The following is a 26,141-nucleotide window of genomic DNA, read 5'->3' on the forward strand; positions in this document are numbered from 1 at the left end:
ATAACAGAGCACCACAATGCATGATAATACATTACCATTGATTGTAGTTTTTTGCAACACGTGCGTTGGCAAGATGCTTTGAGGTGTCCTAGTTAGATAGTTACATACCGGTAGTTAGTCAGGTTGAAAAAAGACACAAGTCCACCCAGTCCAACCACAAAAAAAAAATAAACAAAAAAATAAAAAACACAGTACAATCCCATACACCCAACTCCATACCCACAGTTGATCCAGAGGAAGGCGAAAAACCCCAACAGAGTGTGATCCAATTTGCTACAGCAGGGGAAAAAAATTCCTTCCTGATCCCCCGAGAGGCAATCGGATATTCCCCAGATCAACTTTACCTACAAATCTTAGTACTCAGTTATATTCTGTACATTTAGGAAAGTATCAGTATCAGACCTGGCCAGAACCACCTCTGGAGGGAGTCTGTTCCACATTTTCACAGCTCTAATGCCGCGTACACACAGTCGTTTTTTGTGATGAAATAAAACAACGTTTTTAAAAACGTCTTTTAAAATGCTTCACATGGTTTTTTGTCTTCTAAAAAACGACCAAAACATTTTTTTGAACATGCTTCAATTTTTTATGTTGTTTTTCAAAATGTCGTATTTTGTGTCATAAAAAATTATCGCGTGTGGGCTAAAACGACTTTTAAAACAATGTTTTTAAACCTGCGCATGCTCAGAAGTAAGTTATGACGGGAGCTTGAATGGAACAGAGTGCCGTCGTACGTGTTGTACGTAACCGCGCTTTGCAAGAGCATTTTTAAGAAAACGATGGTGTGTGGGCAACGTCATTTTTAAAAATGAAGTTTGAAAAACTTCGTTTTTTTTCATGATAAAAAACGACCGCGTGTACGCGGCATTACTGTGAAAAAAACCTTTCCGTATTTGGAGATGAAATCTCTTTTCCACTAGACGTAAAGCGTGCCCCCTTGTTCTCAGGGATGACTGTAAAGTAAATAACTCAACACCACGTTCACTATATGGACCCATTATATATTTGTACATGTGGATCATATCTCCCCTAATTCTCCTCTTCTCAAGAGTGAATAAATTTAGTTCTTCTAATCTTTCCTCATAGCTGAGCTCCTCCATACCTCTTATCAGTTTGGTTGCCCTTCTCTGCGCTTTCTCCAGTTCCCCGATATCCTTCTTGAGAACTGGAGCCCAAAATTGGACCACAGCCCTCCAACAAGACAAACCTGTTTCCTCTACACAGATATGAATGGAGCCCAAGAACTCATCACACGCTCTGTTTTCCTGTGTGTGTTTTCCTCCATTGTGTTCTGGCTTAGTGAGGAGGTGTCGTGTGTTTTAAAACACAGGGAATTGTTTTGTTTGTTTGTTTTTTATATATCTATTGACACGTCATTAGGTGAATTCTTTCAGTGACTGTTATGCACCATAGCTGAGCTGCAGTGTGTAGAAATAGAAGTAGAAACTGAGAATTTAGCACAGTACTGGTCTGTTGTGTGAATATGCATAGAGCATGCATTTTTCCACACGGCACTGCTCTGTATCCAAGGGCTCCATTCTAGTGTGACTCAGGCCGGGTTCATATACTGTATGTGTGGTGCAGCTCCCTGCATGGGGTCCTGTGCATTCCTGTTCACCGATTCAGGTTCGAACCAGGTCTGAATTTTTGCCAAAATTGACACCTTAACTGGACCCAAAGACATATAGGACCCCTTTTGGAATGTGGACTGCCGTCTGCCCAGACCTGCCCAGACCTGTGTGAACCGGCATACTCGCATGTCTTGTGAATTTGATACGGATCCAATTCACACATATGTGAACCCAGCCTAAGACTTTCATTTTTCTAGTGTGAAAAAACGCAGGCTTCTGCACATAGAGTCAGCGAGCCCTAAAGGAAACCTTTTTATGATGAAACACGTAGGCTCCCATTGTTGCGAATACTAATTCCCTGGCTGTCATGTTATTCATATACTTTAGCAAAACAAGTATGCAGATAATAATTTTAACACTGTGACTTTCCTGTTATTATTCCAGGTCAGTGACTAAAGCAGCCCATAAATTATGCGATTTTCTGTCCTTCCACCATGGATGGAAGGATAGAAAATCGCTTGATTCCCCCATCAACACAGTCAGAGTTGATGGGTGAATCCCTTCTGCAGCGCTGTTGTGTTCTGCTGGCCGGGAGCCTTTCTCACCAGCAGAACACAATAATTACTGCTGGTGGCCAGAATTATCACATGTAAAACATCCGACAGGCTGGTTGTACCCAAGTTGATCGAGGGATCGACTTGGGTATAACTAGCCTGCCCATAGATGGATTGAATCTTGTCCGGTTTAGCAAGGACCGGCCCAGATTTGATCCATCTATGGCCGGCTTTAGGCTATTTTGCAGGCTAGAAGTACAGAGTTGATTCTGGAAGTTTTTTATAGTTATACTTTATAGTTGAAGTACTTGATACTTCAGAAGTGAGTGCTGTTAAAGTGAAACATTTTATTTTTACAAAATTGCAAACTTTATCCTTTCCCTCCAACACCTCCGAGTCCCTTAATGTCGATTGTTTAATCAGGCCCTTGATTTTCTTTGATCTATAAGCTGTAAAAGTTATTGAACAGCCTAATCTATCTGACCATTATATCATTAGGATAATAAATGCTCAGGTTATTGAACGGATTTATATTACCATGCTGTCATTATCAAAGTAGATGATTACAGATTGTTTGTGTGTATGTTTTATATAAGGAGTGTCTAGGTTTGACGCGTTTACGTTCTGCTTGAATTGCTGTAAAGTGGCAGGTTTCTGCAGTTTGAATTAACACCGCCGAACGAAGAACACAAACTTAACTTACTGACAAGCTAAATATAGTAGAGCAACCCTTGTGTCGTTTAACGTTTTCTGAAATAGCTTGTATTTTTTTTTCCACTGCCGGAATGAATTGATTCAGTGCGTTCTCCTGGGAGATCTATAGTAACATTGGATATGTTTCCATTCATTCTAAGCGTTACATAAAACTGCCTTCAAGAGCACTTTTTCAAACGGCATTGTGTAGCAGCCTGGATCACTGCAATATCTGGTTTGAAGGAATAAGTGTTTCCCCGGGGCTGCTAATTGTTACTATAAGGACTGATAACACTGGAAGCTCAGTGCAGTGCTGTCTGCCTCAGTGCCTGGCAAACATTTCAGTGATGGTGTCCATTGACCTTGTTCATTGCTTGAAGATTAGGCACCTATAGGTGATTGAGAAGACTTTGCCTGTGATTGTGGGAGGGCCTAGACCACGCAGGTTACAACAGGTTTAAATTAAAGAGGACCTGTTCTGCGACATCTGTGCCTAAAATCAAGTGGAGGGCAGAGGTACCTGTAGGCTCCCTGAAGCTGATATTTTCCCTATTACTGATTTACTGTGCCTTGTTCTGCTCTGTGTGAAGGCAGGTATTTGATGACCCCCCTTTCCCCAGTGTCTAGTGGAAAATATTCAAGAAGCTGCAAGAGAGTTGAAGAAAATGAAGATCCACAGAATGGATGAAGCAGAAGCAGGGAAATCATTGCACTGCAGTCCCTAAAGCTAGGTACCCAATCCAGCGGGCTGAACAAAAAAAAACGGAGCTTGAGAGGAGACGATGTACTAACTATCCAATGTTAGTACATCAGCCTCCCCGCTGAGCTATTGTGTTCTGATAGGGGGACTGCCCCCTCGCCAGAACACACCAGCAGCGCCCACAGCCATTAGCTGAAAGAGCTGATTGGCAGATGTTTTCCGGATATGCCTCTTCGACAGAAGCCAGACAGGCTGCCTTACAAGTGGGTCGAATGTTGGCCGGTTTCTTTTGAATCGGCCAATGCTGGCCAAAATTCGGTCCATGTGTAAGGGTCTTAAAGCCTAAACATGTTTTACCTTAAAGTGGTCGTAAACCCTTACAGACCACTTTAACCTACAGATAAGCCTAGATTAAGACTTACCTGTAGGCGCAACAAATATCTCACGGTTTAGGAGATATTTGCAGAAAAGTCTGCGTAGACAACGGCGCAGGCGCACTGAGCTTGCCGTTAGTGAAGGCAATAGTGCCGCATGCCAATCACAGCACCGGAGTCGTGATACCCGGAAGTCACTCGGGTATCATGGCGGAGGAGAGGAACGAGAGTCGCTTTGGGGGCTTCGATCTCAGGTAAGTATGCCTTTCTCTTGCAGGTTTTTTTTTTTTAAAGAAACGTTTTAGAGGGTTTACTTCCTCCTTAATGCATTCCTTGGATAAAGGTAAAAAATGTTTAGGTGTCAGCTCCCTTCCCCCCTTTTTACTTACCTGAGCCCTCATTCGATCCAGCACTTATGTCTTGTTGGCTTTCCTGATCAATCAAAGCCAGTGATGAGGAAGCGGTCCAAGTCCCGCTGTCTGTGTCAGTGGACGCAGCAGCAGGGCTACGGTGCGAGCACGCACAAGTGCCCCAATGGGAAGAGGCTTCCCATGGGAGCACTGGACAGAGGGGAGGGGCCAGGAGGAGGTTTGCGGTTTGCAGAGTATAGACATGTTTGTTATTTTTATTTTTTATTTACCTTTACAATAACTTACAGTTTCCACTCCAGCAAGTAAAACAGTGAGTACCACATTGGTGACATCAACAAATCCACTGAGACTAGTAAACAAAGATGGGTCATAGAGAGGTGAAGAGAGAAAGGTGTTCTGTAATCCAGCATGTCTGTCAACAATTAGGATCTCACTGGATTTGTGGCAGGTCACTTTAAGGCAGGGGTCCTCAAACTTCGGCTCACCCGACCCTGACAGGCAACACCGGTTACACTGCAGGTTGTAACACAGCGATCCCGCTGTGTCACGGAGATGACAGTGTTAACAGTTCGGGCGCGCTGTGATAAATGTCCCGCCCTCCTCCTCCTAGACTAGCTTGTGTGATAGAACCAGTGTTCTGTCTATCAGACGAGCTGGTCTAGGAGGAGGAGGGCGGGACATTTATCACAGCGCGACCAAAATGTTACCAACACTGTGAGCACAGCGTAACACCGCGGGACCGTCACAGCAGTTGAGTGAGCAGTGGCACAGTAAGGAGAAAGTGCTGTGAGGGGCTTACAATGGTGAGGGGGGGGGGCTTGCGATGGTGAGGGGGGCTGGTATTGATGTAATAATGATGATGATGATGGTGGGGGGGGCTGATGATGATGGTGGTGGGGGGGGCTGATGATGATGGTGAGGGGGGGCTTGCAACGAGGGGCTGATGATGTAATGATGAAGGTGGGGGGGGGGCTTGCAATGGTGAGGGGGGGTTGCAATGAGGGGGGCTTGCAAAGGTGAGGGGGGGTTGCAAGGCCTCATGCACACTGGACGTTATAAAAATGGCAGTAGCATTAGCTATACCGTAGAAAGCTGTAACAGGAGTTTTTCAGCTGTAGCGTTTTATTTAGCGAAACTTTACTCCCACAATAGCTTATGGCTCAAAAACGGTGACAAACACAGAATGCATTTTTTGCATTTTTAAGCTTTTATCTGAGTTAGAGCGTTTTTACAGCTGAACAACTCCTCTGAAAACCCAATAGTTCTGGGTTTTTTTCCAGCCAGAAAATGCCCCTGCCAAAAACAGCCTATATGTGCATTGACATTCATTTGAACAGGCTGAAATTGCACTAGATCACACCAAAAGTAGTGCATGCACTACTACTTTTATAAACGCACTGCAATTGGATCGCATAGTAGTGCAGTACTATGTAATCCGATGCATGCAAATGCAGCACATTTGCAATCTGCTTTTCGGGTGTCGTTTGGAAAGTTTGGACACCCAGAGCAGATCGCACACTCAGTGCATTTTGAATGTGATGTGAGAAACACGGGTTTACCACACCACCTTTTGGTGTGAATGAGCCCTAAATGTTATAATTTTTAACTTAATTTCACATTAGAGCTGTCAATTTATAGGAAGATGTTGATGACTTGACTTGGCAAAATGACAAAGTATGCTTCAGTCCTGTATTCAAGCGCCTCCAACTTAATGTGCTCCTTGAAATGCTGCCTTGCATGTTGGAGAATGAGAGTGAGATGTCTCCAAATTTATATGACAAGAGGCTGTATCCTTTCAAAAAACAGTATGAAAAGTCTGCTGGATTAGGCTCAAATGGATTATATGAACCTCAGTAAATTAAAAAAATGATATGTATACTTGGGTGATGGTTTGATTTACACATGTGCAACATTTCCTGAATGTATCACAGAGCTCATTGACGCTTCAACGCACATAACAACATGTCTGCGGTCAGTTGCACTTTTGCACATTTTTATGCACGTCTGCAACTTCTCTCTCCCCTTACTTCTGGTTAACATTGACTTTAGTTCTTGGTTTTTTTTCAAAGGCATGTTTCTTCTGACCTAATTGTTTTGGGTGGGGCGTGCAGTGTGTTTATCTGCGCTTACATCTATTTATTTGCGTTGTGTTGCGATATTATGCATAGGGAACTGCACATAGTGTGAACAGGCCATAAAGCCAAAATCTTAAAAAAAATATTAATTTTCTATAGAGTAAGAGATGGTTAACACCCGTGTCTCATAAGCGGTGTCTTCACTTCCAGTAAGTAGGAGGGCAGCTTTCCAGTGTGAGGTAATGCCCTCTGAGACAATTGTCACAGAAACAAGTGTCCACATTGGAAGATTTTCCCTCTATTCCTGTTCTGGTGGCAATTCAAAAATCTTCAGTTCATCTCATTGGCTCAGGTGATCAGGAAAGTAGAGTAAATTCACATAGGCAGCAATAAAAACCTGACAGGTGTTCTGCAAACACTAAAATGTATTCTCACTGGAGATGAGACGCTTGAGAGGGGACACAATAGGGATCTATAAATATCTCAATGGGGATCCCAGCACAGGAAATAAACTATTCAGTCCTAGGGAGTATAAAATGACACGGGGCACACTATGAGACTGGAGGAGAATCGGGTTTACCTGTAAAATGCGTTGCAGGGTTTGACAAATTTGCTTGGAATCTAGGAGCCAGCTAAAAAAGTTAGGAGCCAGAAAATGCGCCCAGTCCCGACGAGCTTGCGCACAGAAGCGAACACATACGTAAGTAGCGCCCGCATATGTAAACGGTATTCAAACCACACGTGAGAAATCGCCGCGATCGTTAGAGCGAGAGCAATAATTCTAGCTCTAGACCTCTCTGTAACTCAAAACATGCAACCTGTAGATTTTTTTAAACGTCGCCTATGGAGATTTTAAAGGGTGAAAGTTTGTCGGCATTCCACGAGCAGACGCAATTTTGAAGCATGACATGTTGGGTATTCAATTTACTCAGCGTAACATTATCTTTCACAATATAAAAAAAAATGGGATAACTTTACTGTTGACTTATTTTTTAATTAAAAAAAGTGTATTTTTTCCCCCAAAAAAGTGCGCCTGTAAGATCGCTGCGCAAATACGGCGTGACAGAAAGTATTGCAACGATCACCATTTTATTCTCTAGGGTGTTAAAATAAAAAATATATATAACGTTTGGGGGTTCTAATTAGAGGGAAGGAGATGGCAGTGAAAATAGTGAAAAACGACACACAGAATTGCTGCCATGCCAATGTAATGTAATGCCAACGGCCACCACCAGATGGCGCCAGCTCACAGAAGGAAGAGCTTGGGACTTTTACAAGGCCACAAAGCCGCGGCCTTAATTACCGGCCATCGCGGACCCACAGAGACACAGGATCCAGTGCCTCCGTGCGCCCCCACCTCCCCGCCGCGCGATCGCAGCGGGCCCGCGGCGGCCGGTAATTGAGGCCGCGGCCTTGTAGGCCGCAAAGCCGCGGCCTCAATTACCGGCGGGCGCCAGGTCACAATTTCTTGTCGCCAATGCGACCTGGCACCCGGATATTGTCGACCCCTGGCGTAGGGGGTTCTTCACGTCAGGACAATAAGGATGTGGAACTCTCTTCCACAACTGGTGGTGGCTGCGGGAAGTATAGATATTTTTAAAAGCTTCTTAGATGTATATTTTAAAGGACACAACATACAGGAATATGGGAAATCATTATAAACACTGATACACCTACACAGGTTGAACTGAATGGACTATTGTCTATTTATTTGGCCTTACCGACTATATAAATATGCAACCCCCCACCACTTCAGATATGATTTAATGAATAATCACATCCACAGAGATAGCTAATGAGGACAGTAAGGTATTCATTTACTATGAACTGTGTTTGTGTGCCTGGATGCTTTTTCCAATGCTGGTGGATACAATAGTATCACGTGGATAGTGTATATAATAACCCTACTTCCTTTGGGGCTCGAGCACTACATTTCCTCTTCAGTGAATGCTTGAAATCTTTCTTTTGTAATACACGGCTTCCATATAGGAATGTGTCACAGTAAATGCAATAAAACCGCATTAATGCCAAGCCATGGTGCCTGTTTTTACTAGGGATTGATTTACTCCGAGGAAATCATTTCCCAACCATTCAGAGGTGTGTGATTCATGATAGCAGCAGTGCAGCACTGATTTAAGGAGAAATGGCAATCTCTCAGGAAGATAAAAATCAAACAGATTAAAGAGTGGAAGATCCTCTGTCACCTGAGTCAAACAATTGTGTTCCATATTCATTGACAAGCTGTAGAAACAATAGCAGACAGGGATTGTGTGCTGCTGCTGTAATAAGGATACTTGGTAAAAGAGGACAATATTGATTAGGAGGTTTTGTCGAAATGGAGTTTACATCCAGAGAATTGTGTGCACCAGTTCTCAGATGTTAGATTAAAGTGGATGTAAACCCTCAAAAATACCTAGTGACGTGAACAGCCTTAGATGGTACACAGGGATTAAACAAATCCTCCTACATACGTTTTACATGTATATCTGCTGTTTTCAGCTTTATATACTGTTTAGAAAGTTAGAATTTCCTCTTCTTGATTCACATGTGGATTCTTGCCATACGCTGTGAGACAGCTGATTGGAGGGAAGGCACACCACCACCCCTTCCCTCTCCTCTCTCCACATAGGCAGAAAAGGGAAGAAACAATGCAGAGCTGTGCTGTGAATAGACCAGCTCTCTGCTAATCTGTTTATAGCACCCACCCTGACACAAAATTCAGCCTGGATTTATCACAGTTGTCTGAGAACTTTTCAGAAGTTATCATGCTGATAACAGAAGAATGGAGCTGGAGAAAGTCACAAGACTGATGGCCCATACACACGATCCGAAAATCGGACGACAGATCGTCCATTTATTTTTTTGCATATAGAAAAAGGAGAGTTTACTAAAATTACGAAAATTCTCGTATGACAGAATAAGAAAATCGGAAGTGATGCCATGTGTTGTAATCTATTTCTATTGTATTTTGGGACAACAACTGTACTGATTAAACGAACATCGTACGATCTGGTATCATACGAGAACTTTTTTCGTGCTTGTCCCATCAGAAAATATCGCATGAACTGTCGTGATCAGCTCTTGAAAGCTGTGTACTAACAATCTGATTATCGGACGATCGATTCGAAAGCGGTATATTTCGTCCGATTTTCGGATCGTGTGTATAGGACATAGGGCTCCTTTCACACTTGTGCAACCTGAAAATCACGCCGTTTTGCCTGACTTAAAGCAATGCCTGTGTAATCTGGAGGTCTAAGGACCTCAAGTCGGACCAAAGTAGTGCAATGACTACTTTGAAGTTGCACAGATATGAATGGTATTAATTGGAAATCATGGGGCACGATTTGTCATGTGACTTTGCAGTCCCAAGTCGCACAAGTGTGAAAGGGGCCTTAGGGCTTTGAAGAGACATAAGAAAACACTGCACATATATGTGCTCAGCTCAGATGTCATGAATTGAAGCTTGTTGCCCAAAAATGAGCAGGAGCTTCTTTTTGGCGTCACGCTTCTTGCAGTGCTAATTGGCGCGTGATAAATCGCACCGCAATCATGGGAAAACCACACTACATTTTAGGTGTCATTGAAAAATAATGGCACCTGAACCTGCGTTTTGCAATTGTAACGCCTTTGAGATTGAAGGCAAAATCACAGAGATTTTGCTGTGATCCCAAAAAGCAAAGTGTGAATAAAACTTAATGCATGTATTCAGTAATTTTTTTTTTTCTTTTTAATGAAGGAACATTTAGCAGTTTTGTAAAGAAAAACAAATAAAATTTGCGACCTGGCACTTTGCCATTGCACTCAAAATGAAGTGGGCTTTGCCTTTGTATGCTTACATTGTTGCATGTTGCTATCTGCTTTGTGTTTGATCGTTTGTCTTATCTTAATTACAGGCTTGTATAAGCAAACATGTCTGTGTGATTGCCTACATATGCATTTCAAGTGGCAATTTATTACCAAATGAATGGAGTAGTACATGAAACTAATACATTCTTAATTCACTCGATAAGACTAGAGAATGTTTATGAGTATGCTTTCTTACTAGCTTTCTCATTTTTTCTTTCCTTTTTTTTTTTACATTCCATGTTGTGATATTTTGGTTTTTGTATCATAGGCTGGCTTCTTAGATTACTATGGCCCCTTTAGTGGTGAGATATCAGCTCTAAAATGTTTGGTTCCCACTGTGATAATTGCATTTTGCATGCATCAATTTGACCAACACAAATGATGTGAGCTTCAATACGCTGACCAAGTTGTGATTATTAGGGAAGACCAAATGCAAGCTACAATTTTATTTAGAACACCTGTAATGGACACAAGCACAGGTCTGATGCTCACCATCCAGTTTGGAGGGCAATCAGACATACATGTATGATCTGGTTTCTCTTGGGGCTCATTGACACCCTCTGTGTTGCATTGATCCACATAGCATACCGAGTAGGGCATTTAAGAGGATGGGAGAGACTGGGGAGTGATGATCCTTGTGCTTCACAAGTATTGTGTATTTTTTTTTTTTTTAAGGATGATTGAAACATCCTAGGACAGCAATCTGATATAACCTCCTCTGCAACAGTAAAGTACAATTAAAGGCTAAACAAGTATCAAATCCAGCTAATATATGATCATTTAACTTTATACAGTAAATGGAAAAAACCTTCATTGACTGAGACAAATCTTCCTTCATTTGTGTCTCACCTTCTCTCCCTCCCAGACACTGCAGCTCACAATGGGAGGGTTTCAGCAACAGAGGCAATGCTGTCAATCCAGAAAGTAGTGGGCAGAACTAGATCAGATCAGAACAATCAGCTGCAGTTGCTGACTATTGTATCCTGACTGCTGTGGGTGCCGCTGCCAGAATACAGTATCCAGGCGGGAGGATTCCTCCGTCCGCCACCTTTGTGTGGATGGAGGAATATGTTCTCTTTTTTTTAGCCTGCTGGTTGAGTGAAAGAAAACTATGGCCAGCCTAAAGCGGGGGTTCACCCTAATTTTTTTTTTTACAGTATGCAGGTCTTTTTTTCGCCGTACATACCGACATAGTGTGATTTTCTCCCCGGCTTCCGCTTTCTGATTCCTGCGGGACTGGGCGTTCCTAACCCTGGGTTAGATGATTGACGTGTTGTGAAAAAGTTCCAATGTCGCACAAGGCACGTCACCAGTTTTTCGTAAATAGCCGAGCTGCGAGTCGGCGCTATACGGTGCCTGCGCCCGCCGTGTAGAGCTGACTGCGCAGGCGCCGTATTGCTCCACTTGCTTGGTGGGGATCGATCTGCAGATCCCCGCTGAGCAGGCGGATGATTGGTCCATCTCCGCTCACTGTGTTGAGCTGGACCTGTTGGAGTCCCGCTCTCCTTTATGTATAGATTGTATGAAAAGGAACCGCCTGTTCTTTTCATCCGATCCGAGCCACCAGACGGATGAAAAATAGGATCACCATCTGTCAGGATTTGGCGGACAGGATTGGATCGGATAGCAGTGGGTGTCAGCGGACATGTCATAGCTGACATACGCCGCTCTATAGGGGTGAATGGAGTGTGCGATCAGGTCCACCTGAATAACGGACAGGTGGACCATTTTGGAAAGCCTGTGTGATAGGGCTCATACTTATAATTAGATGCTGCAGCACAGAATTATTTTAAACAGCTCTACTTTAACAATGCTGCTAGTTTTGGCTCATACTATAGCATGGGTGGAAACATCTAGCACTGTCACTGGATATAACATGAAGAGATTGTCTAGTTAGGTGCTCACATTGCTAAGGGTGCTCATCGATATAGCCGATTAAGAAGGAACGTGGGAAGTCAAGAAACTGTCGGCTTGTTTCCCTCTGATATCAACTAGTAACTAAAAAAAAATTAAAAAATGAGGTGGACTATCCCTTTTAATTGTACTTTTTTACACAACTGATTGTAATCTAGTGTTACTGGTGCTCCAATGTTTGTTTTATCTTTATCTACTAATGTTTTATCACCTGTTTTTTTTTTTCTGGTTGTCATCCTTTCGCTATTTGTGTGTTAATCAAGTGGGAACAGGAATGTCTGGTGATTACTTATCACAGTTTAAAGAACACATTTGTAATTTTGTACAATTCCTAAATTACGACTCGGGTCCAAGAAAGATTGCGGTCAGGCGGTGTGTAATCAAGCGTGCTAGCCTCCTGCTGCTCTGCACTGCTTGAATAATATGCACGGTGCACAGCACTGATGAAATGTATGTATCACTCTGCTGTACGAGGGGAAAAGACATCTGGATGCTTTGCGTCGTCCATTGAGGAAAGAAAAAATAATATCACAGATATGAATGTACGGTGTGAGCACAGGATGAATAATTCATACTAATTACACCAAAATAGAGCAGTTTCTCTATCAGCAGAGGCATCTGTAGTGACTAAAGGCTTGTTTTAGTGTTTCTCAGAAGCCTGACTTAATGCGATTTAAAGCCTAATTCTAGCCCTGGTTCACAATGATGCGATTTGGGATGTGAAATTTGACATTTCAAATTGCGCGCCAAATCAGCGGCAAAGGCAGTGTCCAAATCGTCGCCACACCGATTTCCTAAAGTAGTTTCTCTACTACTTTTGGTGATTTCGGGGGGCGATTTCCATTGACATCTGTGCAGAAACACGCACAGAATATCTCTGAAAACACCCCCGAAGTCGGGACTGACATGCGTAAATAAAATCGTGTGCAATCAGCTGAACTCGCACAATTTCATTCCCGCAATCAGTGTGAACCAGGGCTGACTGACAAATTAGACGCTGTAAGGCGTAGTGTGAGTGAAGGTAAGCATTGTGAGATGATAACATTTGTAAAAAGCATTTGTTACCAGTTTTGTTCTGTAATGTCTCTGCAGGCTTTTGAAGTATCCATTGCACCCAAAGGGATGCTGATTGCCATGGTTTCCTGTCCTGTCCTCAGTCTACCAGTTATGGTTGCTTACACATTTCAGAGTGTGTGCAGTCCCCACATGGCAACATACACTACATTCCTAGCACTCACAACAAACACTTCAACAGCCTGTGCCGGCATAAGAGAAAAATTATTTTACCGCACTACCTCATCAAATGCAAAAATGACTTGGAGAGTGATAATTTAAATTGTTTCTTTCTATCACTTATTTCCCAAGCTTCGTTCTGTAACTTTGCATTGCCAGCCAATAAATAAATTTTGCTTGGTTTACATTCAGTAATAACATTCTTCCATGCTAGTAACAAAGCAAACAGATAGATGAATTTTAAATGCCTTTTTTTTTTGCACTGTGGATAATCCCTTATTAAATCTACACAGCAAAGGTTTTAGTAGAATGCTAGATGCTGCAGTAGATTTCTTCCCAAAATGTCAAATGAACCTTTTCAAGTGCTTTGTAATAGCCGCGTATTTTGTATTTTTTTTTACCTAGCTTAAAAGGAGAAGAAAAAAAAAAAAAACAGTGAAGAAATAGAAAAAACAAACGTCCATTATTTTCCCCAATCAATGAGACCACAGGGAGATGTGTATTCCTGGTTGTGTATCGCATGATCTCCACAGGCAGCACAGCAGGATTAGAGCCTCTTGTAGTTAGCAATAAATACAGCGAAATACATGTACGAAAATCAGAATCGCCACCTAAATTTGCCCGGTTGGAGCCATTTCATCAGGAGGACGCATGCTGTTGTACGATGTGGCTCTCTGTTTGCTTCTGTGCAGGACAAGCTGTCTGAATCAGTTCTTCTCTGTTCTGAGCATGGAATCTTAATGCAACTAATGGAGCCAGATGGTGCACGCTGAATCTTTGCAGCAGTGCCCCTTTGTCCCTGTGATTGCTCTAGTAGGTGGTGTAGAAGGAGGTGCCTAGAGACAAGTAGGAGGGTGCTGGGTTTGTGTCTGTGGCAGGTTACACTCACCACTTTCTTTCTCTTTTCTGTTTCTTTGCCTGGCAGAAGCTGGCGGTCCGGAGCTGTCCTGTGGGGAGTGCCAAACCGATCCCACTTATCAAGGCACCAAGCAGTCAGGGCATTGCCATCTCTGTGGTTCCGAACAAAGCCCCCGTCACTATGGTGACTGCACACCTAAATGGACAGAAGACGGCGACGGCTTCAGCAGCCTCGGCAAACATCGCAGAACCTCCACAGACTGCCCCCATTAACTTACAGACAACCAGCAAACTGGTGGGAGGAACCTTAAACATGGCAGCGAGAAGAGTGTCAGAGATGCCCCATGCACAGGTAAATTGAACTGATTTTTAAAAGTTACTTTGCACTTGATTGTTTTTTTATTTTCTTTCCAAAGTTTCCATATTTCATCTAAAGTGCTTGTAAAGGTGAAAACTATAAGAAGTATTGCTGCAGTGCATTTTCTCCACTGAGTTAACAGCTTTTGTTATAATGAATAGTTCTGAAGTTATGAAGAAAGTTTAAAAAAATCTGCTAGCGTAAAAAAAAATACGAGGGGTCATTTTAAAAAGTTTTTGCACTTTTTTATACTTATTTGGTTTTAAAAAAGTGCGGACATTTTTTAACCACTTAACCCCCGGACCATATTGCTGCCCAAAGACCAGAGCACTTTTTGCGATTCGGGACTGCGTAGTTTTAACTGACAATTGCGCGGTCGTGCGACGTGGCTCCCAAACAAAATTGGCGTCCTTTTTTCCCCACAAATAGAGCTTTCTTTTGGTGGTATTTGATCACCTTTGCGGTTTTTAGTTTTTGCGCTATAAACAAAAATAGAGCGACAATTTTGAAAAAAAATATTTTTTACTTTTTGCTATAATAAATACCCCCAAAAATATATAAAAAAAAAAACAGGACGATACGTATTTTTCTACATATTTTTCGTAAAAAAAAATCGCAATAAGCGTTTATTGATTGGTTTGCGCAAAAGTTATAGCGTTTACAAATAAAAAAAATGAATATTTTTTTACTTTTTGCTATAATAAATACCCCCAAAAATATATAAAAAAACTTTTTTTTTCCTCAGTTTAGGACGATACGTATTTTTCTACATATTTTTCGTAAAAAAAAATCGCAATAAGCGTTTATTGATTGGTTTGCGCAAAAGTTATAGCGTTTACAAATAAAAAAAATGAATATTTTTTTACTTTTTGCTATAATAAATACCCCCAAAAATATATAAAAAAACTTTTTTTTTCCTCAGTTTAGGACGATACGTATTTTTCTACATATTTTTCGTAAAAAAAAATCGCAATAAGCGTTTATTGATTGGTTTGCGCAAAAGTTATAGCGTTTACAAATAAAAAAAATGAATATTTTTTTACTTTTTGCTATAATAAATACCCCCAAAAATATATAAAAAAACTTTTTTTTTCCTCAGTTTAGGACGATACGTATTTTTCTACATATTTTTCGTAATTTTTTTTCGCAATTAACGTTTATTGATTGGTTTGCGCAAAAGTTATAGCGTTTACAAATAGGGGGTATTTTTATGGCATTTTTATGAATATATTTTTTTTACTAGTAATGGCGGCGATCAGCGATTTTTTTTTTTGGTACTGCGACATTATGGCGGACACTTCGGACACTTTTGACACATTTTTGGGACCATTGGCATTTTTATAGCGATCAGTGCTATAAAAATGCATTGCATTACTATAAAAATGCCACTGGCAGTGAAGGGGTTAACACTAGGGGGCGAGGGAAGGGGTTAAGTATGTCCCTGGGTGTGTTCTTACTGTGGGGGGGGGGGGGTGGACTCACTAGGGGAAACACTGATCTTCTGTTCATACATTGTATGAACAGAGGATCAGCATTTCCCCCCCTGACAGGACCGGGAGCTGTGTGTGTAAACACACAGCTCCCGGTCCCCGCTATGTAACAAGCAATCGTGAGTGCCTGGCGGCGATCGCGCCAGCCAGGCACCCGCACGGGAGTCACGGACGAGTGGGGGGCGCGCGCACGCGCCCCTAGTGGCCGCAAAGAGAGCCGACGTATAGCTACGGGCTCTCGCCCAGAAGAGCCGACCTGCCGCCGTATAATAACGGTGCGCCGTCGGCAACTAGTTAAAGAACCCTTTAAATACATAAATAAATCTGTTCATTTAAAAAAAAATGTTTTACTTTTTATATGATTGTTTTTAGGTGCTTTGTTGTACTGTATTTTAAATATAATGTTTCTGGTTTTATGTGAGAAATTTACACCTATACCAGAAAAGCAAATCTATGTTGGGTGAAACGCAAAACACAGCTAAACTGTAGTTTCTGTGTTTCCATTGGTCCTTGCTCTAATTGGCTCTAAGAGCTAATACTTTCAGAATGGTGCTAACAATTTATTGTCGTGTAAATCTTCCCCATCCCACATGGTATACACAGGAAACTGCTTTGATACTATTAATAATAGTGATAATTGCATATCTGGTGAGGTTGATAACAGTCACATGCCCATCGAGTTCAACCACCCGCTAGAAAAAGATAAATTATTTAAAAACCTGCATCCACAGAACCCTTAACCTCTGGCCACCCATGCAGTGCATATGTGCAGCAGCAAAACAGGTGGCTTTAATGCCCACATGCCACACATATGTGTGCTCACTGCGCACTCCCAGCACAGAGACAGTTCCTAGTCCCAAGTAATCACAGCCAATCTCAGTGGTTATGTGATCAGGCAGACCTTCCTGACCCTCCCGAGGTAATATCCCAGTTAAAGGGTTGCCAGGCCTGAGCAGGAAAGGGTTCAATCCCAACTCTGGGTGCAAGAAAAAAAAGCAATTTTTGCAATGGGTCCCCCCTATACTACACATTTTAAATTCTCATTTAGCCTAGGTTTACACTGACAGCGGGATTTCATTCCTGCATGTCATTTCGCCTTTGCGGGTTCCTGTGCACAGATGTCTAAACAAATCGCACCTCGAAGTTGCCAAAAGTTGTACAGAAACTACTTTGGGGAATCGTTGCGGTGTCGCACCAATTTGGACGGTGCCATTGGCGGCAATAGCCGCCAGTTTCGCATGAAATTTAACCTTTTTAAATCGCATGCCAAGTGGCTAGGTTGAAAACTTTATTCCATATGCCGTCAGATTCCCTCCTGTGCTACTGGTCCTCTGAAGCCTCCTCTCTTAGATGCGTGCTTCCCTCCATATATACAATGCAGGACTAATAGCCCTGCATTGTACATTTGACGCAGAGGGACTGCTGCCCAGAGCATCAAGAAGAAAAGGAGAGTGCTGGAGCGAGCAATAAAGTAAGCAATAAAGCCTCTTCCTCTCCCTCAAGAGATTACTACTATACAGGATTTATATAGCACCAGCAGTTTGCACTGTGCTTTACAATATACTGTATAAAGAGACCATACAGCAAAAATAAAATTCAATGTAAGAAGGGCCCTTCTCCTGAGAGATTATAATCTAATAGGGAGGGCAAATGAAACAAAAGGTAATACCTGTGGGGGAAGAAATGATGAGCGTAATAAGAGAGGACGGTTTGGGTGAAAAAAACATGCTTTGTATGTTAAAGTGGTTGCAAACCCACTCTTACAACTTGCACCTACAGGTAAGCCTAGATCAGGGTTTGACAAATTTGCTTGGAATCTAGGAGCCAGCTAAAAAAGTTAAGAGCCATAAAACTCCCCGTCCCGCCAAGCTCGCGCGCAGAAGCGAACGCATACGTGAGTAGCGCCCGCATATGTAAACGGTATTCAAACCACACATCCAAACCACAATTGGTAGAGCGTTAGCAATAATTCTAGCCCTAGACCTCCTCTGTAACTCAAAACATGCAACCTGTAGAATTTTTTATGGAGATTTTAAAGGGTAAAAGTTTGTCACCATTCCACAAGCGCACGTAATTTTTAAGCGTGACATGTTGGGTATCAATTTACTCAGCGTAACATTATCTTTCACAATATAAAGAAAAATTGGGCTAACTTTACTGTTGTCTTATTTTTTTATTTAAAAAAGTGTATTTTTTCCCAAAGACCGCTGCGCAAATACGGTGTGACAGAGTATTGCAACAACCGCCATTTTATTTTCTAGGGTGTTAGAATAAAAAATATATATAATGTTTGGGGGTTCTAATTAGAGGGAAGGAGATGGCAGTGAAAACAGTGAAAAACACATTAGAACTGCTCTTTTACTCTTAATGCCAACAGCCACCACAAGATGGCGCCAGATCACAGAAGGAAGCGAAGGCCTGCAGAAGGCCGCAAAGCCGTGCCTAAACACACAGATCCACGTCCTATCAGGGAGAGAGGAGACCAATGCTGTGTCCCTTGTACATAGGGACACAGATCGGTCACCTCCCCCAGTCAGTCCCCTCCCCCCACAGTTAGAACACTCACTAGGCTACACATTTAACCCCTCCCTCGCCCCCCTAGTGTTAACCCCTTCACTGCCAGTCACATTTATACAGTAATTAGTGCATATAAGTGCATTTTTTTTTTTTAACCAAAAATATGTAGAAGAATACGTATCGGCCTAAACTGAGAAAATTATTATTATTTTTTTTTTTTAAACTGGGATATTTATTATAGCAACAAGTAAAAAATTTAGATTTTTTTTTCAAAATTGTCGCTCTTTTTTTGTTTATAGCGCAAAAAATAAAAAACGCAGAGGTGATCATTTACCACTAAAAGAAAGTTCTATTTGTGGGGAAAAAAGGACGTCATATTTGTTTGGTAGCCACGTCGCACGACTGCGCAATTGTCAGTTAAAGCTACGCAGTTTCGGAAGCTGAAATTTCGCCTGGGCAGGAGGGGGGTATATGGGCCCAGTAAGCAAGTGGTTAAATGACCTTATTTCTTCTGAGAAATCCTCACTTCCTGTTCTTCTGTCTGTAACTCCACACAGTAATGCAAGACTTTCTCCCTGGTGTGGAGAAAGCCTCTTGAGGGGGGAGGGGGCGAGCAGGCAAGTCAGGACACTCTCTACTTTGCAGATAGAGAAAGGAGCTGTGTGTTAGTGGGCATCCTGAGGGAGAAAGCCTTGCATTACTGTGTGGAGTTACAGACAGAAGAACAGGAAGTGAGGATTTCTCAGAAGAAATAAGGACATTTAAAAGCAAAATGGAAGGATGAGGTAAGTGAAGGAGGACTGCACTAAGGTAAATTAAGCTATTTAGTTTTTTTTTTTTTTTACTTTTACAGCCCCTTTAAGCCCACAGTTTTACCTACAGCATTCTCAACCATATTGGACCCCCATGTTATATTGAGGCATCAGGGTTATGTTACCCCTGGCTTATAAACAAAGTGATGATTGTGTGGAAAGTCTATTGGGGAAATAACTACAGTATCTCACAAAAGTGAGTACACCCCTCAAATTTTTGTAAATATTTTAAATCTTTTCATGTGACAACACTGAAGAAATGACACTTTGCTACAATAATATAACTCAACACACAGCCATTAAAGAGTCACTAAAGGCAGATTTTTTTTTTTTTAAATAACAAACATGTTATACTTACCTCCACTGTGCAGCTCGTTTTGCACAGTGTCCCCTAATCCAGTCTTCTGGGGTCCCTCAGCGGCTGTCTCGGCTCCTCCTCGCAAAAGCTTTCTACCTTCATGCAAGCTCACATGGTGGAAAGCTTTTGCGAGCACGCTCCCGTGATACAGCGGCGGCATAGCCGCCGACTGTATCACTCGGCCCGCCGCTTCATCTGCTGTGATTGACAGCAGCGCCAGCCAATGGCTGCGCTGCTATCAATCCGTCTAGCCTAGCCAATCACTGGCCAGGCTGGGAACCGAAAAGGATCACGTGGACGCGCGCGGGACTTTCGAGGGGTCAGGTAAGTAAAACAGGGGGGGGGGGCGCTACCATCGGATGTTTTTTCACCTTAATGCATAGGATGCATTAAGGTGAAAAAACATTTACCTTTACAACCCCTTTAATGTCTAAACCTTTGTTTAGCAAACATTGTAGCAAAGTGTCATTTCTTCAGTGTTGTCACATGAAAATATATAATAAAATATTTTCAAAAATGTGAGGGGTGTACTCACTTTTGTGAAATACTGTATATTATTTAGCCTCATCACTGTTCATTCACAGAGGTACTTGAACCAATCATTTTAGTAAATGATTGTTTATGAGCTATCTGCATCATTCTTTACATTGGCCTTTTACGTTTCTGTTTTGCATTTCTTTAAATGTCTTATGTTGCATTTGTTAATTTTGCTCTCATATTGACACGTTAGTAATTATCCTCGGGCTTTGTGTGGTAGTAACAATGAGCTGAGCATTTACATTGCATGCCACCACTAGAGGTCATATTGTATATTCACAGTCGGTCAGCTATAGAAAGGAAAGTGTGATATCTCTTCATTATACTCCTACCTAATTGGAGTTATTCTTTCTAAGCCTTTCAGAAAAAACTTAGTCTATTGTGATCATGATTTGTGCTTATTTCGGCTATTATATGCTTGGTTAGTACTAGTAGTTTTCCCCATCTGGTACTTAATGGATATAATTACAATGGACTTCTGTGCTGCAGAGTGAAATTGTGATCCCGGGCAAGACTGGATCGTATTGATTGTATAATCTGACCTACATGGACCGCCAAAGAATTTGAAGCTCTTTAAAACATTACACTGAAGTGTACAATTTTCAGTGGACAATGCATACCTTTTCTTTTTTTTTTTTTTGCTGGAGATGGTAGTTTTTGTACATTAAAATGCTGTGCTATCTGTGGTATGTTACCAGCAAGGATTGTGTCTCTAGGTGCTTGCTTGTTTTTTTACCTGTTACTAAGGGCTCTAAAAGGATAAGTGCACTTTCATACAAATGCACAGTGCTGCAAAAGTTCAAGTGTGTACTGCTATAATCAAGTGTAACCTTTCCATCAGTAGAAATCCCTATTTATAATGCTTTGTGCAATGTTTACATCTCTGAAAGGGGATGAGCATCTTTGCAGGGAATAAGATGGGGATGGAGCGGAGGCTGGGGTTTGTGCTGAAATGGTATGTAGAGAATAATAGCCTTCTGGTGGTCTGGGTGAAAGTGCACTTATCTTTTATACAGGTCAATAATGTTATGATTATTCTGAGATGGAATTTTTCATTCTCAATACAATTTTAGACCTTGTCCCAATGACCCCTAAACACAGCATGAATATTTTCCTTCTGTTCCATCAGATTTCGTAAGGGATCACATGTAAATTTTATCTTCCCCATCATTAGGATTGCCCAACCTTTTGAGGAGCCAGGACCACTTTAGAGACTTGGTAACTGGTCGTGGGCCACAATGAGTGGAGCGGGCAGATGTCAGGTCATATGCAGAGCAGACACAGACACAGCCCGCTCTACTCTATGGGCCCTCCGATCCGATCTGCCCAGACAAACAGATTGGAGATAGATGGGTGTAAACGGGCACACAAGTCCATTTACATCTGCTGCTCTGTAGAGGTGAATGGAGACAGGCAAACCCGATCGGACCAATCGTGTGAAAGGGTCCTAAGGCTGCTTTTTACACTGATGCACTGCGGTACCTGCACCTCAACTGACCTCAATCTTCACTTCTTCCTTGCTGGCTGCTGCTGTCCCCCAGAGGGGTATGGCTCCTGGCTGCTGCTGTCCCCAAGGGAGGTATGCCTGCTGGCTGCTGCTGTCCCCCAGGGGGGTATGTCTGCTGGCTGCTGCTGTCCCCAGGGGGGTATGGCTGCTGGCTATCCTCCAGGGCTGGTACTGCTGGTGGGTACTGTTGGCTGGTACCCAACCCACCATCCATGAGCATCAGTGTGACATGAGCCAGCCGCTTCCTCTAGCGCCAGCTCCATTCTTCACACTGATACTCGGGGATGGTGGGTCGGGAACCCGCGATCTGCGCTTGCCGACCGCCATCCCAGAGTAGGAGGTGGAGGGCCACATTAAAGGGTTCCCTGGGCCACATGTGGCCAGCAGTTGAGCACCCCTGCCCTACATGCTTATGCACCTACTGCATTGCCCTCTGTTTTCAACACAGATAAAAGGTGTTTGTGTTAAAATGCTAAACAAGAGCAGTTTATTCTTAAAAGGGCCTGAGTGACTTAGGCTGGATTTACACTGTTCCATGTTCATGCAGCGGCAATGGTAATGCAAATATGTGAGTGTAATTGGGCCCATAGTTTCCTTTTTGTCTTTCCACATGGCTGATTCATATCTATTCTCTGCAGCTTAGTGTGAAAGAATGGGATCTCTACTTGACATGCATTTTCATGCAGCAGATTGCAAGAGTTTTGCTGCATCAATAATGGCTAGTGCAAATAGGCCATCAAGCTGTCAGCATTTGGCTCATCTTATATGTAGTTATATGGAGTAAAGCCAGAGAGGTGCAGCAGGATCTGAATATTTCATTGAGGTTACATTCAGATCTATGCATTTTTCATGCAATGCAGTTTCAGTGCAGCATGTTTTGGGTGTGTTTTATACATGATGTATTTGTTTATTACAGGTACTTATATAGCACTGTCAATTTACGCAGCAGTTTACACACATATATATTGCACATTTACAACAATCCCTGCCCTTAATGAGCTTACCATCTAAGGTCCTTAACTCACATTCATACATACACATACTAGGGCCAATTAACCCATCAAAATGTTTTTGGAGTGTGGGAGGAAACTGGAAGAAAACCACACAGGCACAGGGAGCTCATGCAAACTCCTGCTAGTCTTTGGGAAAGATGCTTATTGCTTTAAATAGATACAGAAACATGTTTTCTTTTTCGTTTGTTTTTTAACTTGCACTGCAGCAAAAAGTGTAAATGCACCCTAAAAACTTATTGGGAAGTGAGGAGGTTTCCGTATTAGGTCCTGTTTATAATGTTAACTATGTCTAACTGTTATGCCGCGTACACACGATCGGTCAAACCGATGAGAACGGTCTGACCAAACCGATCGTGTGTAGGCCCCATCGGTTATTTATCCATAGGTTAAAAAAATTCAATCTTGTTTTAAATTTAACCGTCGGATACCTAACCGATAGAAAAAAACGATCGTTAGTAGGCACGTCCATCGGTTAAAAATCAACGCATGCTCAGAATCAAGTCGACGCATGCTTGGAAGCATTGAACTTTGTTTTTTTTCCAAGCACGTCGTTGTGTTTTACGTCACCGCGTTCTGACACGATCGTTTTTTTAACTGATGGTGTGTAGGCAAGACTGACCATCAGTCAGCTTCATCGGTTAACTGATGGAAAAATCCATCAGACCGTTTTCATCGGATGGACCGATCGTGTGTATGCGGCATTAGCTGTAGCAGAACCTATAACTGTGGAACAGTGGCTTAATGGTTAGCTCTGTTTAAATCCCAACTAGTACACTATTTGCATGGAGTTTGCATGCTCTCCCTGTGCCTGAGTGGGTTTCCTCCAGGTATTCCAGTTTTCTACTACAATCCACAGACATGCCAGTAGGTTAATTGGAACTTGCCTAAATAAGCCCTAGTATGTCCATGTGTGTATGTATGTATGTATGTATGTATGTATATGAGTTAGGGACCTTAGATTTTACGCTTCTTGACGGCAGGAACTGATGTACTGTATATGTTTAATATGTAAAATGCTGCATAAATTGTCAATGCTATATACATACCTGATATACTACTAACAATGATGTGCAGGGACCTATTATTGTCTGACGTTTGATTTATCCATTTGTCAAATCATTTTGGAATCCATAAGTGTGTGTGTATGTATATAGATATGTATCTATATACACAGTTAAAGTGGATCTCCACCCTACCTGCCCAATTATTATTTTTTTCATAGCAATCCAAACTTTGTTGCTGGTTAATACCATTTCTGATACTTACCTGCCAAGTGTCCTACAGAATGCTCTCAGAAATCTTCCCCTGCTTGGTCCCCCCATCTTCTTATGTGATGTCATTGGGAGGCCTGCTAGCTTTTCCGGGTTCAGTTGCTGGGCCTCATGATGATGCACCACTGCCCCCTCCCCCCCTTCTTTCTCGAGGCACTGTGCCTCCTGGGATATGTGACATGCACATCCCAGGAAGCTTTACTGGCAAAATGACTAAGCCAATGACATACATGAAAAAAAAAAGGGCTAATTAAAAGTGTGCTCTGTATGTAGTGGAAACAAAGAGGGTTGAAGAGGAGGGAACTTAAGTTTGAGGCTGAAGATTAGCTGTAATACCCGGTACACACGATGAGATTATTGGATTAATGATCGTTTTTTTTTTTTTTTGCTTGCATGCTAGTCACATGTTGAAAATGTATAGGTTACAAAAGTTACAAAAAATTCTCGTACGCCAGAGGAAAAATTTGGAAGTGATGGTCATGTGTTGTAACGTATTTCTTTTGTATTTTTGAACAATAACTGTGCTGATTAAATGAAAATCAAACGATCTGGTGTTGTGTGAGAAAAAGTTTTGTGCTTGTCCTATCAGATAATATCCAATGAAATGTCATGATCAATTCTCAAGCTGTGTACTAACAATCAGATTATGGTACGATCGTTTCAAATATTTAAATTTTTGCATGATTTTCTGATCCTTTGTAGTGAGTGACCCTGTTGTTGAAAGTTCTTTTGATGATTTGTTATGGATCCTCTTTATTTACAGCACCCTCAAACTTGAGCTCCCTCAGAGCCGGTTCACACAGGGGCGACCTGTCAGGCGACTCAGCCGCCTGCCAAGTCGCGGTCCGCAGTAGTCAATGGAACCGTTCTAATAGTAGCCAGGCAAGTCGCTCCGACTTAGAAAAAGGTTCCTGTACGACTTTGGGGGCGATTCGGATTGACTTCAATACAGAAGTCATTTTGCAAGTTGCCTCTCAAGTCGCCTTGAGATCGCCTTGCCGAGACACCCCCAAAGTCGTGCCGCCTGTGTGTGAACCGGCTCTTAGGCTGGATTCACATCTATGCATTTTTAGTGCTTTTTGCATTTTGTAAATTTGCAGTACAGAACGTGTTTCATAGGAAACAATGTTAAATGGGGTGTAGTGCAAATCTGCAAAATGCAAAAAGCACTAAAACTGCATAGGTGTGAATCCAGCCTTACACATGGATGACTTTTCTTATCCTCATGTTTGTGGCTCCAGCAGAGCTGCCCTTGTTGAAGAGTATCAGGGAAATGTAAAGGGTTGACATCCCAACTAGCTAAATGATTTAGTGGAGCAGAGATGGATTGTGGATGCAAAGCACAGCTCCATGATTAACGCATTGGCCGTGGATCATCAGTTCCATATTTTTCAGGCTCTGCCAAATACAAAATCCGGCACAAGCGTTCCTGAGCAGATTGTTCGAATATAAAATTGTGCGTGGAACAAGACGATTTAATTAAATGGCATTGGTAATTAACAAATGTTACGAGCTACTTTTTGAACTTTCATCAAGTTTCAAGTGTAGACCTGCACAGGAGTGTCAGGATATATCACGAGGAGGGGAGCGCAATCGGTGCGATATCAGTCTGATCACATGAACTGTTCCATCTTCGTCAGATAACAGCCCATTCACATAAGCAGGTATGAGTATAAAGTGCACTTCCTGTTGTGCGATGTGTATAGGCATGGTTTTACTTGATTGAAATGTGAAAGAGTGACACTTTATTCATCCCAACGCAATGCAGCACATTAGTGCACTGCATACAAATGCGACCCACTTGTCTTTGTGTTGGGACTGCTTTGGGCAATGCTGCCCAACAGAGCTGGTTTTAATAAGTCCAGTTTATTGCAGTAAGCTAATATATACTTACTATCAGGGCTGGACAAATCTCTGAAGCCAGATAGTCTGTGTACTTGACAAGTTATAACTGAAATCTCTTTTTTATACTTTTCTGCGGGTGTCAATAGAATCGGATGTACAAAAGGGGAAGTTCCGCTTTAAGAACTCCTCCCCCAAGTATTCCACATTTGGCATGTCCAATTAGGGGGAGGTGGGTAGGTACCTA

General features: G+C 42.2%; 1 protein-coding gene across 4 annotated transcripts in view; it reads left to right on the forward strand.

The window, feature by feature from the left end:
* Window positions 1-26,141, forward strand: part of PHF21B (PHD finger protein 21B) — a 161,487-nt gene that overhangs the window by 44,811 nt on the left and 90,535 nt on the right. For 3 of the 4 annotated variants that reach the window (XM_040345802.1, XM_040345805.1, XM_040345804.1), the window contains exon 2: window positions 14,257-14,541. In XM_040345802.1, the coding sequence (XP_040201736.1) occupies window positions 14,257-14,541 (285 nt within the window). The remainder of the gene's footprint in view (window positions 1-14,256; window positions 14,542-26,141) is intronic. The other variant, XM_040345803.1, reaches the window with a different exon arrangement.

Source organism: Rana temporaria, chromosome 3 (assembly GCF_905171775.1).
Source record: "Rana temporaria chromosome 3, aRanTem1.1, whole genome shotgun sequence".
Taxonomy (NCBI): Eukaryota; Metazoa; Chordata; class Amphibia; order Anura; family Ranidae; genus Rana; species Rana temporaria.